This window comes from Crocuta crocuta, unplaced genomic scaffold (genome assembly GCF_008692635.1).
Source record: "Crocuta crocuta isolate KB4526 unplaced genomic scaffold, BGI_CrCroc_1.0 scaffold218, whole genome shotgun sequence".
Lineage (NCBI taxonomy): Eukaryota > Metazoa > Chordata > Mammalia > Carnivora > Hyaenidae > Crocuta > Crocuta crocuta.
Genome location: NW_027533170.1, coordinates 7,130,894 through 7,149,119, shown reverse-complemented (window position 1 = coordinate 7,149,119; position 18,226 = coordinate 7,130,894). Strand labels below are relative to the sequence as shown.

The 18,226-nt window shown below is 44.1% G+C and overlaps 1 protein-coding gene across 3 annotated transcripts in view; it reads left to right on the top strand.

Moving 5' to 3' along the window:
* Positions 1-16,070: 16,070 nt before the first annotated feature.
* Positions 16,071-18,226, top strand: part of YTHDC2 (YTH N6-methyladenosine RNA binding protein C2) — a 63,744-nt gene continuing 61,588 nt past the window's right edge. For 2 of the 3 annotated variants that reach the window (XM_077746278.1, XM_077746276.1), the window contains exons 1-2: positions 16,071-16,446; positions 17,592-17,682. In XM_077746278.1, coding sequence (XP_077602404.1) covers positions 16,266-16,446; positions 17,592-17,682 — 272 coding nt within the window. In that variant the 5' untranslated portion in view covers positions 16,071-16,265. Of the gene's footprint in view, positions 16,447-17,591; positions 17,683-18,226 lie in introns of those variants that run through there. The other variant, XM_077746279.1, reaches the window with a different exon arrangement.

Below are 18,226 nucleotides of genomic sequence, written 5' to 3'. Positions count from 1 at the left end.
CATTTATTGCCTCCTACTCTGCAATTCATTCCAGTGTTTTGTTTCTAACCAGATATTAACAGGTGCGTGAAGCCCCTCGTGCATGGGTCGGGGCTGATCCCAAAATGGAAGGGGTGAAGGAAGCTTGTACTCCCAAGGCCTTACCAACTCTGGAGTCCTTTCCAGAAAAGTCCAATTTGAGTCCATCTTATGGGTAACCTGAGTGCTTGTGGGGATCCTCTGCCTCATCCTAGGGTCGGGTCAGGTTCATGTGCTATTCTAGTCACCTGGACTGCTGGGTTCTTCCAGGAGGTCAGATGGGCACCTCTATTCACTATTTTTCAGTGAATCTGTGTCTCTCTTTGTGATGTCACTGGTTATTTTTTTCAGGAGATTCTTTCTTCCTTTCTTCTTTCCTCCCTTCTCTCTTTCTCTTCCTTCCTTCCTGTCTCTTTTCTTTCCTTCCTTTTTCTTAAACAAGATTCCAAGTAACCATTTCCATCATATTCAGCATCTCCTGTAACGCAGCCTTCACCTGCACACACAGGGGTAGGTGGCCAGGCATCTGTGTACCCACGACATCTGCCTGATCTAGCCCACGTTCTACCCAGCCCTCTGGTCGTTGCTCTGTTGGAACACAGTCAGCGCTCATGTGCATCTGACATTTTCTGTCATAAGGAAGCTCACTGGTTGGCACCCTCGACAAAGTCAAGTCCAAATCATCAAGGCCAAGGATGTCAATGAAGGGAGACTCCCTATTAGGAGGGGGAAGTTGTGACAGACCCAGCTCTCAGCCCCTGGGACAGACAAAACCTCCCCTAGGATACCCCTGAGGAACACTGCAAGCCTTGGAGATGTTGCTCATTTGTGAGTGTGGTTATGACTGGCCTATGGAAAGTATGAATGGACTGAACTGAAGGCTGGGCGGAACCACTAGAGAGTAACCAGAGTGTGTGATTGTAGGGTCCGTTGCCCTTACTTGAAGCTGGCGTGTGTGTGTGTGTGTGTGTGTGTGTGTGTAGGGAGTGCTCTGCTCTCTGCCACAGGAGAAGCAGAGTGATCCAGAAAGGCACACTCTTGCATACAGACCCTCTGGTCTGACACCAAATGAGGCAGGGCTTGAACAACAGCTAAGGGTGAGGCATGCTTCTGAGGAAAAGGCTGTGTGTTGAGATTGACGTGACTGATGCTCTAGCCTAGGCTAGATGGTTAGGGGATGCTGTTTTTTAGAATAGCATTCATGATTAGGAGTCAGCTGGGGAAAGTGGGTTCTGGCCAGAGGGAATAGCACCTACGNAAAAGGCTATGTGTTGAGATTGACGTGACTGATGCTCTAGCCTAGGCTAGATGGTTAGGGGATGCTGTTTTTTAGAATAGCATTCATGATTCAGCTGGGGAAAGTGGGTTCTGGCCAGAGGGAATAGCACCTACAGAAGCCCGAAGGCAAAAAAGAATATGGCAATTTGGGGAAACCGAAAGGAGGCCACTATATCATGAGCCCGACTCTAAGAGAGACCAACAGGACAGATCAGGTGTTCGCTTGGGGGTATGGGAGGTGAAAACGAACCTGCCCTCAGAGCCATACTGCCCGGCCAGCATGACCTACGGAGAAGGGGCTTCAGCAAGAGTGTTACAGGGAGGATGGGGCTGGAAGGAAACAGGGCCTAAGGCTCTTGGAGCGTCAAAAGTTAGCAACAGAGCCTTAGGCACCCCACAACACTAAAAGGAAGGTCCAGAGCCGCTCAGCAGCAGTTGCCAAAAGCTTATCTGATGGAGCGGGCCTCGGTGGCTCAGTTGATTGAGCATCGGGCTCTTGATTTCCGCTCAGGTCATCATCTCAGGGTCATGGGATCAAACCCTTCTGGAGCCTCTGCCCCTCCCCCACTCTTGCAGGGACGCTCTCTCTAAAATAAAAAATAAAAAGCTTATCTGGCAAGGGTGAAGAGTCTGAGAAGAGGCTGGGATGTGACTGATCCTGCGAAGGGCTTTCTTTCATTCAGAACTCCTGCCCTTTCAACTCCTTTGGTGTGACTCCGTTAAAAAAAAATTTTTTTTAACGTTTTATTTATTTCTGAGAAAGAGAGAGGCAGCGTCAGTAGGGGAGGGTCAGAGAGAGAGGGAGACACAGAATCCGAAGCAGGCTCCAGGCTCTGAGCCAGCTGTCAGCACAGAGCCCAATGCGGGGTTCGAACCCACGAACCGTGAGATCATGACCTGAGCCGAAGCCAGACGCTTAACCGACTGAGCCACCCAGGCGCCCCAATGTGACTCCATTTTTAAGCGAAAGGGAACAACTAAAGATTTGCTTTGTTTTAATATCCTTATCTGTCGAAATTAAAAGCTGCTCCTTCGTTTGGGTACGGACATCTGTCCTGCGAAACCCTAAAGGCTGGATGTCAGAGCATCAGAACTGACAAAATTCGGTTGTGTCAGCACCACAATTAAGGCACCAACCACACCTCTATGGTAGGTGAGTTTCCATTTGCCAGACCAGGAAGCCGGCTCAGGGAAGGTCAGTGAACTCGGCGGAGTCGCGCGGCGGTCGGTAAGCCGCTAGCCCTGCAGCCGCCCAACTTGGGCCTAGAGCGAAAATCCGGGATCTTCTCACGACACCCACTGTCTTCAGCAGTTCAGCAGATGCGACAACTAGGAGGGGAAGTACCAGCACCTGCCTGGTCTGGCGCCGAAGCGCAGGGCGGAGGGCTCGGCGGGGTAAGGGACCGGCTCACCTTGTCCTCTGGGTCCTTCACCTCCACGAACATGCCGAGCCCCGGGGTGGCCGGCTGGTACTCCTCTCGCTGCTTGTCATACAGCTGCGTCCGGTAGTTTCCTGGAGGTCAGATGAGCACGAGGTGGTGTGGGGTCGGCGAGACCCGCTGCTTCCCGCTCTGAAAGAGCTGACTCTCCCGCACCCCCCGCCCCAAGACCAAGGTCTTGTTCCAAATTCTCCCCCTCCATCCGCACCTATAACCATGGTCTCGTCCGGGATCGCCTCAGTAAAGCACTGTGTTTCGGTCTCCCTGATGTGGAAGTAAAGTCCGCCTTCAGTGGGCGCAAAACACCCTTCCCAGTCCCGCTTAGCATCCACCCTGCTCTTGTCTCCGCAGCCGCAGCGGGCAGCGCGTGGTAACCTTGACGCCGCCGCGGAACCTGCCGGGAGAGCGAGTTCCACCGGCTGGACTACAAGTCCCGAGATGCCCTGCGCCCGCAGCCGGGCCTTACCTGAATAGGGAGCTGTTATTGCCTGGAATCGAATGTGCGCTCCTGAATTGAAAACTTTGCGTTGATCACCTTGGGTGGTCGGCAAGTTGTAGGGATTCTTAGCTTTTTACAGATGCTGCAATTATCTGCAGTATGTTTGTGGTCCCAGTGAATCATGAGAAGATACAGGATTTAAACCGAGGATCCCTGACGTTCCTCGGCATTGCATCCCTCACTTGGGGCTTGCACGTATTTTTAAAAACTGACCTTTGAAAAAGTGACACAGTACATGAACTTATCTTTGGGAAAAAAAAATAATTAAAAAAGGAAAAAACTGGGGCACCTGAGTGGCTCAGCCTCTTAAGCATCTAACTCTTGATCTCGGCTCAGGTTAGGACATAAGGCTCAGGTCATGATCTCACGGGTTAGTGTGTTTGATTCCCTTGTTCGGCTCTGTGCTAGCAGCGCAGAAGCTGTTTGGGATTCCCTCTCTCTCTCTGCCCTTGCCTACTTGTTCTCTCTCTCTCAAAATAAATAAGCCCCCCCCCAAGAAAAAAACCACAAACAAACAAAGCCTGGGAGACTGTCTTTACCATTTCCTTGCCCCCCAAACCCATCCACTCTTAAATCTCATCTACCCTGGTCTGTATGGCTCCAGGACACCACCACCCCCAAGCCCCCATCAGCACCAGACGTCATCCAGGAGGGTTTTGCTGCCCCAGCTACACCATGATGACTTTTATCTGGGACGTGGTTCAGTGCCCAGTGGCCTGCACGTAATGGAATATTGATGGGGGTCTCGGGGAGAGTCACCCTGTGTCCGAATGCTCTGTGCTCAGTGTGAGATCAACAGAGGTCTGAGTACTCTGGATCTTACTGTCCTTCCTGGATTTTATACAAATTCTCCTGTATTTTGGCAGCTCTTGGAGTTGGCAGTTTATGATTGTACCATGTCAAGTTTTCACAGAAATTGTAGGTTTTCTCTCTAATTTGAGTCCTCTTTGGTGTTTCCTTCCGCTCTAGGAAGGGAAGTTTGATGAGAATGTGGTGACATACCCCCCTTATTGAGTCTTTATCTCATTTTTCTTTCTTTTTAAATGTTTACTTATTTTGGATGGAGGGAGGGGCAGAGAGAGAGGGAGAGAATAACAAGCAGGATCACTATTATCAGTGCAGAGCCCGACTTGGGGCTGGATCTCAGGAACTGTGAATTCATGACCTGAGCTGAAACAAGGGTTAGATACTTAACTGACTGAGCTACCCGGTGGGGAAAAGTTGTACTTCTTTTTATTTTCCATTTATTTCCTTTCCTACCTATTCTTTTAATTTTCTTCTCCTTCTTCTTCTTCTTCTTCATCTTCATCTTCTTTTTTTGTTTATTTATTTATTTTTGAGAGAGAGAGAGAGAGCACAAATAGGGGAGGGGCAGAGAGAGAGAGAGAGACAGAATCTGAAACAGGCTCCAGGCTCCAAGCTGTCAGCACAGAGCCTGACTCGGGGCACAAACCCACAAACCATGAAATCATGACCTGAGCTGAAGTCATTGGCTCAACCAACTGAGCCATCCAGGCTCCCCCTGTCCTGTTCATTTTTATTTCCTCAGATACTGAGCACCTCTCGTTGGTCATTTGTTTTCTTCTGTGAATTGCTGATTGTGTTTTTCTTAGTGTGATTATAACTACATGCTATTAGTGTTGATGTAACCACCATTTATATTTAACAAAAGATTAGAGAATTAATAAATGATATTAATTTATATTAATATCATTTAATAAATTTTATATTAATAAATGATAATATTTTATAATAATAGCTTATAATATTTGTAAATGTAAACTTTTTGTGTTGAGATAATTATAGATTCACATGCACTTGCAAGAAACAATGCAGAGAGGTCCAGTGTACCAATTACTTGGTTTCCCCCATTGTAACATCTTGCCCAAGTATGATGCAATATCACAAACAAGATGTTGACATTGGTACAGTCAAGACACAGAACATTTCCATCCCCGCAGGGATATAATGTTAGCCTCCCTTCCTCCTCCTTTACTCCATCTTTACCTCAGACAACAACGAATCTGTGTTCTCCATTTCTATCATTTTGTCATTTCAAGAACGTTCTATAAATGGAATCATACAGTATGCAACCTTTTGAGATTGGCCTTTTCCACTTAGCATAACTCTCTGGAGATTTATTCAGTTTATTGCATCTTTCAACAGCTACTTTTTACGGTAAAAAGTAACCATTACACACAACGAAGAAAGTTATAATTCTGTGATACCCGCAAAGGATAGGTAAGAATAGAGCTGTTACAGGAGCAGAGTTTTTGTGTGTAAACTGGTATAAATGGAAGGTAAACTGGTATAAATTCAAATCAGAGCGATATAACTTTAGGACGTTAAATGTCAACTCGGTGGTAACCACAAAGAGAATAGCCATAGAATATACACAAAAGGAAATGAGAAAGGAATTTAGATGGTTCACTACTAAAAAATTAACTAAATGCAAAGAAGACAGTAAATGTAGGAAATGAGGGACCAAAAAAGCTGTAAGATAAATAGAAAACAAAGTAGCAAAATAATGGAAGTCCCTTCTTATCAGCAATTACTTTAAATTTTTTTTGGGGGGGGGAGGGCAGAGAGAGAGAGGGAGAGAGAGAATCTCAAGCAGGCTCCATGCTCAGTGCAGAACCCAATGTATGGCTTGATTTCACAACCATGAGATCATGACCTGAGCTGAAATCAAGAGTTGGACACATATCTGACTGAGCTACCCAGGCCCCCCCCATATCAGAAATTACTTAAAAAAATTTTAAATGTTTATTTATTTTTGAGAGACAGAGAGAAATAGACCGTGAGCGGGGGAGGAGGAGGAGAGAGAGGGAGACACAGAATCCAAACCAGGCTCCAGGCTCTGAGCTGTCAGCACAGAGCTGGACACAGGGCTCGAACCCACGAACCATGAGATCATGAGCTGAGCCAAAGTTGGATGCTTAACTGACTGGGCCACCAATGGAAAAGGCTATTCCACATAAACAGTAACCAGAAGAGAGCAGGAGACTATACTAGTATCAGATAAAATAGACTTTAAGTAAATAAGGTTACAAGGTATGGTATTGGCACTAAAAGAACTACACCGATCTATGGAACAGGATAGAGAGTCCAGAAACACACCACATTAATATGGTCAGCTAATCAGCAAAAAAGCAGGTATATACAAAGACAGCCTCTTCAAAAAATGGTGTTGGGAAAACTGGCAAAAAACTGAAAGTGAACTACTTTCTCACATCATACACAAAATAAACCTAAAATGGATTAAAGACCTAAATATAAGATCTAAAATCCTAAAACTTCTAAAGGATGGGGCGCATTGGTAGCTCAGTCAGTTAGGCATCTGACTTTGGCTCAGGTCATGATCTTGTGGTTTGTGAGTTCGAGCCCCACATCAGGCTCTGTGGTGAGAGCTTGGAGCTTGGAGCCTGCTTGGGATTCTGTGTGTGTCTCTCTCTGCTCCTCCCCTGCTCATGCTTTGTCTCTCTCTTTCTGTCAAAAACAAAAACAAAAACCATACTAAAAAAAAAAAAAAACCTACTAAAAAATAACATAGGCAGTAATATCTGGGACACTGACCTAGAAACATATTTATGACAGGGAAAGCAAGGGAAACAAAAGCAAAAATAAGCTGTTGGGACCATGTCAAACTGTAAAGCTTTTTGCACATTAAAGGAAGCCATCCACAAAATGCACAGGGAGACCTACTGTATGGGAGAAGATATTTGCAAATGATGTATCTGATAAAGGGTTAATATCTAAAATATATGAAGAGGGGCGCCTGGGTGACTTAGCTGGCTAAGCAGCTGACTTCAGCTCACATCATGATCTCACAGTTTGTGGGTTCAAGCCCTGCATCAGGCTCTGTGCTGAGAGCTCAGAGCCTGGAGCCTGCTTCGGATTCTGTGTCTTCCTTTCTCTCTCTCTGCCCTTCCCCTGCTCATGCTCTGTCTCTGTCTCTCTCTCATAAATAAATAAACATTAAAAAATTAAAATATATGAAGAGCTCATACAATTCAACACCAAAACCCCCCACAAAAACAAAGAAACCAAACTCCCCAAACAATATGACTAAAAAACAGATGGAGGGGGCACCTAGGTGGCTCAGTTCACATCAGACTCTTGATTTCGGCTAAGCCTGCTCAGGATTCTGTCTCTCCCTCTCTCTCTGCTCCTCCCTCCCTCCCTCTCTCTCTCAAAATAAAGAAATAAAGATTAAAAAGAAAAAAAACCAAAGGACCTGAATAGACACTTTTTCAAAGACATACAGATGGCGAACAGACACATGAAAAGATGCTCGACATCACTAATCATCAGGGAACAAAAGTGCAGAACAAAATCACAATGAGATATTACCCCACAGCAATCAGAATGGCTAGAATCAGAAAGACGAGAGAAAACAAGTGTTGGTGAGGATGTGAAGAAAAGGAAACTCTTGGGACTGTTGGTGGGAATATAAATGAATGCAACCACTGTGGTAACAATAAGAAGATTCCTCAAAAAAAAAAAAAAAAAAAGAAATACCATACAGTCCAGTAATTCCACTACTGGGCACCCAAAGAAAATGAAAACACTAATTTGAAAAGATATATGCACCCCCTGTATTCATTGCATCATTAATTAACAATGTCAAGGCACGGAAGCCACCTGTATCTATCAACAGAGAATGGAGAAGGAAGAAGTGGTATTTACATACAATGGAATCACTCAGCCTTAAGAAAAGAATGAGAGGGACACCTGGGTGGCTCTGTGGTCTGACTTCTGCTTCGGTCATGATCTTGCGATTTGTGAGTTCGAGCCCCATGTTGGGCTGCCTGCTGTCAGTGCAGAGCCCGCTTCAGATCCTTTGTCTCCCTCTCTCTGTTTTTCACTCTCTCTCCAAAAAAAAAAAAAAAAAAAGGGAGGGGGGAATTTGCCATCTATGACAACATAGATGGACCTAGAGGGTCGTATGCTAAGCGAAATAAGTCAGACAGAGAAATACAAATACTGTACGATTTCACTTATATGTGGAATCTAAGAAACAAAAGAAACCAATGAACACAAAGAAACTGAAACAGGCTCACAAATACAGAGAACTGGTGGCTACCAGAAGGGCGAGGGTTGGAACGATTGGCGAAATAGGTAAAGTAGAATAAGAAGTACAAACTTCCAGTTATAAAATAAATAAGTCACAACGATGAAAAGTACGGCAAGGGGAATGTAGCCAAAAACAGAGTAATCATGCTGTATAGTGACAGATGGTGACTGCACTCATTGCGGGGAGCCCTGCATAATGTGTAGAATTGTTGAATCGCTATGTTGTGCACCTGAAGCGAATATAACGTTGTGCGTCAACTACACTCCAATAATAATAAAATATAAAGGTGGACTGGAATTACATTTTAATTTTAAACATAAAAGATCTCATAACAACTCTCTGTCTATATCCTGAAGTCCCAGAAAGACATTTGTTTGTTTGTTTCTTTACTTATTTGGGGCACCTGGGTGGCTCAGTCGGTTGAGTGACCTACTCTTGATTTCGGCTCATGTCATGATAGCAGAGTCATGGGACTGAGCCCTGAGGCAGGCTCCATGCTCAGCTCTGTCTCTCTCTCTATCCCTCTGCCCCTCTCTCCCAATTGCGTGATCTCTTTCTCTCAAATAAAATAAATAAATAAACGAATAAAATAGGCTTCATGCCCAGCGGGAAGCCTAATGTGGGGCTTGAACTCATGACCCTGAGATCAAGAGTCAGACACTTAACTGAGCCGTCTAGGTAACCCCCCCCCAAAAGACTTTAATAAAGGAAAAAAAGTGCATCTATGCCTTATGATATTAGGTGGAAAAAAAACCTATTTGGCTCAATGTCTTATAGTTTACCTAAATATTTTTAAAGGTATAATTCCTACACAATAGGACATGGTCATAGTGCATAGTAACATAAGTTTTGATATTCTCATATATACACATCTGAAACCATCACCAAAGGGTGCCTGAGTGGCTCAGTTAGTTAGGCATCCAACTTTGGCTCAGGTCATGATCTCACAGTTCATGGGTTTGAGCCCCGCGTCGGGCTCTGCGCTGACAACTCAAAGCCTGGAGCCTGTATCGGATTCTGTGTCCCCCTCCCTCTCCGCCCCTCCCCCTCTTGTGCTTTGTCTCTCTGTGTCTCTCAAAAGTAAATAAATATTAAAAAAAGGAAACCTCACCAAAATAAAAATAATGAGCATATCATCACCCCCCCCCCAATATTCCTAACACCCCTTTGTAATCCCTTCCTCTCTACCCTATCCCTGGGAAAACTTCCCATCTGATTTCTCTCACTATAGATTAGTTTGCCCTTTTTAGGGTTTTACATAAATGGAATTAAATAGTATGTGCTATTTTTGTCTGATTTCCTTCATTCAGAATAACTATTCTGTTTCATCCATGTTGCTGTGTGTATCAATAGTTTATTTTGTTTATAGTTGAGTATCATTCATTCCATTGTATGCACATAACACCATTTGTTTATCCATTCCCCTGCTCATGGACATTTGGGTACATTTTGGTTCTTTTGGGTTCTTGGGTTCTTTGGTTATTATATATAAAGCTTCTATGAACATGTGTGTTCTAGTCTTTGTGTGGACATATGCTTCCATTTTTGGTGGCTAAGTACCTGGAAATGGAATGGCTGGGTTTTACAGTAACTGTACTTTTTAGAGAAACTGACAAATTGTCTTTCAAAGTGCTTTTTTCCCCCATCAAAATTGCCTGAGAATTCCAGTTCCTCCACTTCCTCTGTAATAGCTGGTAAAATCAGTTAATGTTAGACATTCTAATAGGTATGGAGTGGGGTCTCTGTGGATATGATTTGTATTTTTCTAATGACTGATGGTTAACTTCTTTTAATATGATTATTTACCATCCATAGATCTTCTTGGGTGAAGTGCCTGTTCAAATCTTGGTCCATTTAAGAAATTCGGTTGTTTGTTTTATTATGGTGTTTGAGAGTTATATATTCTGGACATGTTTTTCAATCAGATATGTCATTTTGCAAATATTTTTTCCTAGTTTGTGCTTTATCTTTTCTTTTTCTTTCTTTCTATCTTTTTTTTTTGAGGGAGAGAAAGAGAGAGAGAAAGAGAGGCAGAGGAAGAGGGAGAGAGAGAATCTTAAGCAGTCTCCATGCTCAGAGCTGAGCCTGACACAGGGTTTGATTTCACAACTGTGAGATAATGACTTAAGCCTAGATGAAGAGTAGGCCACTTAACCAACTGAGCCACGAGGCATCCCTTTTTAATTTTTAAAAAATGTTTGTTTATTTTTGAGAGAGAGAGAGAGAGAACACAAGTTGGGGAGGGGCAGAGAGAAGGAAACAGAAGGATTCCAAGTGGGCACCACGTTCATAGTAGAGTGGCAAATCCAGGGCTACAGCACTTGAACTGTGAGATCATAACCTGAGCTGAAGTTGGATGCTTCATTGACTGAGCCACCGAGGCATCCATTTAATTTTTTATTTTTTTAATAAAGTAGGCTCCATGCCCAATGTCGGGCTTGAACTCACAACCTGAGATCAAGAGTCATGTGCCCTAATGACTGAGCCAGCCAGGTGCCCCTAAAAGTATGTGCTTTATTTATTTATTTATTTAGAGAAAAAGAGAGCAAGCAGTGGAGGCACAGAGAGAGAGGGAGAGGACAGAGAATTTCAAGCAGGCTCTGTGGTCAGCGCAGAGCCCTATACAGGGCTCCAACTAACAAACTGTGAGATCTTGATCTGAGCCGTTATCAAGAGCCGGACACTTAACCCACTGAGCTACCCAGGTGCCCCTTAAATAAATACTTAATTTTTTTAATTAAAAAAATTTTTTAAATGTTTTTATTTTTATTTCTGTGAGATAGAGACACAGCGTGAGCAGTGGAGGCACAGAGAGAGAGGGAGAGGACAGAGAACTCCAAGCAGGCTCTGTGGTCAGCACAGAGCCTGACGCAGGGCTCAAACCCATGAACTGTGAGATCATGACCTGAGCTGAAGTCGGACACTCAACTGACTGAGCCACTCAGAAGCCTCAAGGAAATACTTTAGATGAAACCCAATTTTTTCTTTTATGGTTTGTGCTTTTGGTGTCACATCTAAAAACAATCTTTCTCTAATCCAAGGTTGCAAAGATTTTCTCTTATGCTTTCTTCCAGAAGTTTTACATTTTTAACTCGTATTTTGGTAAGGACTATAATTCATTTTNACCCACAAACCATGAGATCATTACCTGAGCCGAAGTCGGACACTTAACTGACTGAGCCACTCGGGCACCCCTCTACTCCTGAGACTTCTGAGAAAGTTTTTCTCTCTTTCTTAGAAAAGGACCTGAGAGAGGCAACTGGGTGGCTCAGCTGATTAAGCATCTGACCTCGGCTCAGGTCATGATCTCACAGTTTGTGAGTTTGAGCCCCACATTGGGTGAGCTAGAGCCCCACTTCAGGTGAGTCCTACTTTTCTCTCTCTCTCCTCCCTGCCCCTTCTCTCTGGCCCTCATGGAATTCTCTCTCTCTCTCTCTCTCTCTCTCTCTCCACCCTCACTCACTTGCACCCTCTCTCTCTCAATTTAAAAAAAAAAATCAGAGGGGCGCCTGGGTGGCTCAGTTGGTTAAGTGTTTGATTCTTGATTTCAGCTCAGGTCATGATCTCATGATTCATGAGATTGAGCCCTGAGTCGGGCTCTGCACTGACAGCATGGAGCCTGTTTGGAATTCTCTCTCTCCCTCTCTCTGCCACTTCTCCTCATTCTCTCTCTCTCTCTTTCTCAAAATAAATACATAAATAAATATTTTAAAAAATGGACATCAGGCAGAAGGTACTTCCTTTTCTTGCCCTTATTTGGTGATGCGTTATGATGTGTTTGCTTAGATCTGCAGCCAAGAGAGGAGGGGCAAACACTCCAAGGATGACTGAGGGGTANCTCTCTCTCTCTCTCTCTCTCTCTCTCCACCCTCACTCACTTGCACCCTCTCTCTCTCAATTTAAAAAAAAAAATCAGAGGGGCGCCTGGGTGGCTCAGTTGGTTAAGTGTTTGATTCTTGATTTCAGCTCAGGTCATGATCTCATGATTCATGAGATTGAGCCCTGAGTCGGGCTCTGCACTGACAGCATGGAGCCTGTTTGGAATTCTCTCTCTCCCTCTCTCTGCCACTTCTCCTCATTCTCTCTCTCTCTCTTTCTCAAAATAAATACATAAATAAATATTTTAAAAAATGGACATCAGGCAGAAGGTACTTCCTTTTCTTGCCCTTATTTGGTGATGCGTTATGATGTGATTGCTTAGATCTGCAGCCAAGAGAGGAGGGGCAAACACTCCAAGGATGACTGAGGGGTAAGCTGGCCATGTTGAAATAATCAACCCAGGAACCACCTTACCTCTAGACTTCTTGTTATATAAGTTAAGAAATGTCCTTACTTGTTTTTTGTTTTTTGTTTTTTGTTTTTTTAAAGACAGCGAGCGAGTATAAATGGGGTGGGGACAGTGGATCTAGAGCAGGCTCTGTGCTGACAGCAGAGAACCCAATGTGGGGCTCAAACTTATGAACTGTGAGCTCGTGACCTGAGCCAAAAGCAGATGCTTAACCAATGGAGCCACCCAGCTGCCCCACTTGGCATCTTTTTTGCTTGGATTTTCTGTCAGTTGAAGTAAAAAGCATCAAACTATAACAGAATGCTAAGGCTGAGCTGTGAGCCAGGAATTATGGTAAGCACTTCATCTGCATAAAGGCAATATAATCTGATTTCATCTCTGTAATAACACTGTGACATGGATGTTGTCAGACCCATTTTACGGTTGAGGAAATTAAAGCACAGGAAGGTTAAATCATTACATGAGACTACACTATGCTAAATGATAAAAATAAGGATGAAAACTTTCGATCTATTCTATGCTAAGGATAACTTGGAATCACCTTTAAATATCTGATACCTTCCCTACTTTAACTTTTTCTCTGAAGCTTATGTAAAAAGTAGAATTGCAGTGTTTCACCCTTAGCACCCAGATATTTCCAGGGGTAAGGAAAAAAAACAGAGAATATAGAAGCTGATTAACCTTATAATTTATTGCTATGTACCTTTGGGCAAGTATTCTTTTTATTTGAATGAACATATTCCATATTATTAGTAGGCACCAGGAATATAAGCATTTAGGCATTTTATTTTTTATTTTTACTAATTTTTTTTTAATATTTAGGTTTTTTTTTTTTGAGAGAGAGAGAGACAGAGAGACAGAGCTCCAGGCGGGAAGAGGCAAAGAGAGAGGGAGGCACAGAATCCAAAGATGCTCTAGGCTCTGAGCTGTCAGCACAGAGTCCGAGGTGGGACTCGAATTCATGAGAGGTGAGATCATGACCTGAGCCAAAGTTGGACGCTTAAACAGCAGAGCTACCCCGGCACCCCAAGCATTTAGGCATTTAAAAAGTGTTTTTATATTTTTATTTTGAGAGAGACAGAGAAAGCGAGAGAGCACACATGCGTACCGAGCTCACAGGGTAGGGGCAGAGAGAGAGAGAGGAAGAGAAAGACTCCCAAGCAGGCTCTGTGCTGTCAGTGTGGAGCCTAAAGCACTTAGGCATTTGTACAAAAAAGAGAGGAAAGAATGAACACGACATTAAATAATGCTTGATATTTACGTAGCATACCATATTCACAACGATCCTATAAAATGAGTACTAAATATAACTACTTACAGATCGGAAACCTGAACTTCAGAGTAAGTAGTCAAGCCACAAAACTAATGAACGGTGGAGCCAATAAATGATGAAACTAAGAAGTTTTGGAGTGAGACTGAAAACAATGTGTCCGGTCCCATATAAAATGTTTTATCACAGGGACGCCTTGGCTGGCTCAGCTGATGGAGTGTGTGATTCTTGATCTCCCCATTGAGAGTTTGAGCCCCACATTGGGTGTAGATATTACTTAAAATAAAATAAGATAAAAAAAGAATGTAAAAAAATAAATAAAATGTTTTATCACAGCATATCTAAGGCCATCCAGATATTATCTCACATTTGAGTTTTGTCTTGGAATGAATCTGGCCTTCATCATTGGCTGGGCCTGCTTTCTATCTCTACCTCATTAATTACTAATAACATGGCCCTGGCAGAGTTATTATTATTATCATTTTTTATTTTGGGGGACAGTTATTTTAAACCCATCCAGCCTGCTTCCTCATCTCTACCATCTGTGTCATGAGGTAATGTAACTACTTCATATGGTTTTATGAGGCTTGGGAAAATAAAGACAGTGCCCTGGGCACTTAATAAATGGCTGGTATTATTATTGTACAGCTAAGGAAATTACGATACGCAGAGATGAAGGTAGTAGTAAATGTTCACGTAGTTCAATGATATCTATGCCAGGGACAGAATGTAGAACCTATTTCTGCATATTCAGAACTCATTCGAGCCAACCAACCAATGAGATTAGGAGCTCAAGGATCATGAAGAAAGTTTTCAGAGGATAGAGATGACCAATCCCAATTCCGATTCTAAAATATGGCCAACCAATGAATATTTATTAGGTGTTTCTGCAGTTTCAGCTGCTGATGAAACTGACAAGATAACAAAGGTTCCTACTCTTGAGCTTATATTCTAGTGAAAAGAGCAAATTATAAATAAAAGAATTTCAAACAGTGGTAAATGTGAACAGATTGATGTGAGAGAACCTGTCTAGATAACAGAGAATCCTGCCTTAAGTGACAAGAAAGAGGCATCCACATGAGGTCCTGGGAGGGAGGTTGTCCTGTGCAGGAGGAAACTATGCAACGTGGAAAGTTCCCCTGATAAATAAATAAAAATATTTATTAAAAAAAAAAAAAAAAAAAGAAAGTTCCCCTGATGGTAATGAACCTGGTGTGGGCAAGGGACAGAAAGAAAGTAGTGCATTTGAGCACTGTAAGTAATCACGTGAGTGGTGGAGACGAGGAGATTCCTGGAGGTGGGGCACAGGCCAGTTTAGGCAGCATCCTGAGAGGGTCATGGTAAAAAATTGAGGGGTTTTAGTAGTTGCAACGAAGAGCTACTGGAGTGCTTTATGCAGGAGGGTTATCCTACTTGGCTTGTATTTTTAAAAATATACCTGGTTGCTCTCTACAGAATGGATCACGGGAAGGCTCGAGTGGAGGCAGTTAGGGTGGCTGGGACTAGGTTTATATTAATGGAGTTTACGTTAATGGAGTTGTATACAAGCAAGGGCAAACTCTCTTAATCTTGACCTTCCAAAATAAAGGGTTCCACCTTCCTATTCCATCATCTCACCTAGCGCTTGTAACTATCATTTAACCATATACTCGTTTATTGTCTGTCATTTTCATTTAGGGTGGTCCCAGAAAATACAGATGCTCTGTTAAAACTGCATTTCGGGTAGAATACCTCATTATTATCATCATTATTATTACTGTAGGTGTTCCCAACATTGCGTAGGAAATTCGAATACTAGAAAAACGGTTCGTCATCTGAAATGCAAATAAACCGGGCATCCTGCATCCTTACGTGCTAAATCTGGTAACTCCACTAGAATGTGAGTCTCCTGAGGGCAGGAACCACGTCTGTCCGGTCCCCAACGTACACCTAGGGCTTAGCATAGTGCCTGTCGGGAACGTGGTGCGAGCGCACACCAGCTCACGGAATGAATTCGAGAAGGATTTAAGGAAAGAATGAGTGACTGAATAAAAGGATGCACGAGAGCCCCTTGGTGCGGGAGGCGTGGGGGTGGGGGGGCACGCGGGAAGAAAGAGAAAATCGGGATAGTCCTGGTGCGGACCGGGCGCGAGGGGCGGCCGACGCGCTGAGGTCACCGACGCCCGCGGCCCCGGTGACGTCATCACGCCCGCGCTGCCGGCCTTGCCGGGGCTTCAGTGGTGCCGGCTCCTTCTGGGCTGTTGTGGTGAGCGGGTAGCGAGGAGGTCTCCGGTGACCCCGGCCCAGCGCCGGCAGTCTGCGGAGCGGTCCAGTCCCGGCGGTGGCCTCCCGTCCTCGTCCTTGACCGCCAGCTGGCAGGCCTGGCCGCGCCCCCGCGGGGAGAACTTCTCCGGGCCATGTCCAGGCCGAGCAGCGTCTCCCCGCGGCCGCCCGCTCCTGGCGGCGGGGGCGGCCCTGCTCCGGGCGGCCCTGGGGGCGGACGCCGGGCCAAGGGGCTGAAGGACATTCGCATAGACGAGGAGGTGAAGATCGCGGTCAATATCGCTCTGGAGCGCTTCCGCTACGGGGACCAGAGAGGTGAGGTTCCTGACAGGGACCCCGCCTCCCCCAAGGCCCGGCCCACCGAGTGAAGGGGCTGGCTCGGAGGAGGGAGGGCAGACCCCCCGGCCCACTCGCGCCGGCCCGCGCGGCGGCCTGGGGCCACGCTCGGCGCCCGTGGGATGCGTGGCGTCCTGCGCATCCGCAGGGTTAAGACACTTGCCCGGCATTAACGACAAGGGGACAGGAGTCGGGTTGCTCTCTTGCCAGAGGCGTTTCTTTCCCCTCAGAGAGGCCTGTGGGCAGCCTGGGGCGGCTTAGCGACAGTTTTTAGGTATTGGTACGTCCCTACATTTTTTTTTTTTTAAGTAAATTGTGTCAGTCTTAGGTGAGAAACTACAGACGTAGAAGGGTAGAAGGAAACCAGGCAAATACATGCATTGGCGATACGCCGTGTGTTGTTTAAATCCCGAGAGCATCACCCTTAAACACTTGAAAACAGTCAGACTTTGGTAGATGAAAACGTTTCTCACACCTCTTAAGGTTAGAAGGCTGCTCGTCTTGGGTCATACAGTGCAGAGCGAGTAGCCCACGCGCGGGCGTCCGTACAACATATCCAGTGCCCAGTCCGCTTTGCTGCCTTCAATAGGGGACCCGTTCGATACTCGAGGAGTTTACGGTCCACAACAGGCAATGACCTGGACAGAATGAACTTATATTACACACGGTCTCAGCAATAGTGTCGAACAACAAATCCAGTCTGACAGAAGTCTGTGCAGTCTGGAAAGCAAAGGCCATGTGCGGTTTGACGTTGAGCATTCGTAATCCTTGAGCATACTTCATCATGGGAGGAAATGAGCCCTTTGTTAGTGAAGCGAGTAAGGACGAGAGTAAAATGTGTTCATCCGTCGTCAGACCTATTGAAGATTCCAGCACACATACGAGTAATGTTTGGAGAACATTAGAGCCTTCTATCACGTTTAGCCTTAATTTTTACTAATATCGCAACTGTGATAGACATTTAGCGGTTATTGTATTAATATCTACTTTTCACATAACGTAAATTTGATTATTTGTATGATTTTTTTCGTATTTTATATCTGTGTGTGTATATTGAAGTACCTTGAAAGAAAATTGTGTATTCCCAAATGGTACTTTGTGTTTGTTTGTTTTTTTCTATGTAGAAATGGAATTTCCTTCTTCTTTGACCAGTACTGAAAGAGCCTTTATTCATCGATTGAGTCAGTCTCTTGGTTTGGTCTCTAAAAGTAAAGGGTAAGCTGATAGCTTTTCTTATTTAAAAAGAATTATTTGCCAAAAAAAGAAAAGAAAAAAGAAGTGTTTCTGACTACATTTAAGTAGTTATTCCTGTTTTAGATTCACATTAATTATATTGTATGTAGATACTGATTTATGTCTGTACCAAACTCAGCTTTTTCCTTTTCCTCTTATCCTTCCATTTTTTGTTTTCCCTTAGGGGTAAAAAAAAAAATTAAATGTAAGAAAAATAGTTTAAAAGCTGAAGTTGCTTGCTTGATGAGAATATTTTCTTTTTTCATAGAAACCAAGTCTCGTTTTTTAAAAAGAGTGGATGGACTAAAAATAAGTACAGTTGTTTACAGAACTATTTATTTTAAGGTTACCGTACTGTAATGGTAACTTAATTTTTTTTAAATTATTTTTTAATGTTTATTTTTTTGAGAGAGAAAGCTCATGAGTGGGGGGGCGGGCAGAGAGAGAAGGAGACACAGAATCTGAATCAGGCTCCAGGCTCTGAGCTGTCAGCACAGAGCGCAGTGTGGGGCTCGAACTCAAGAAC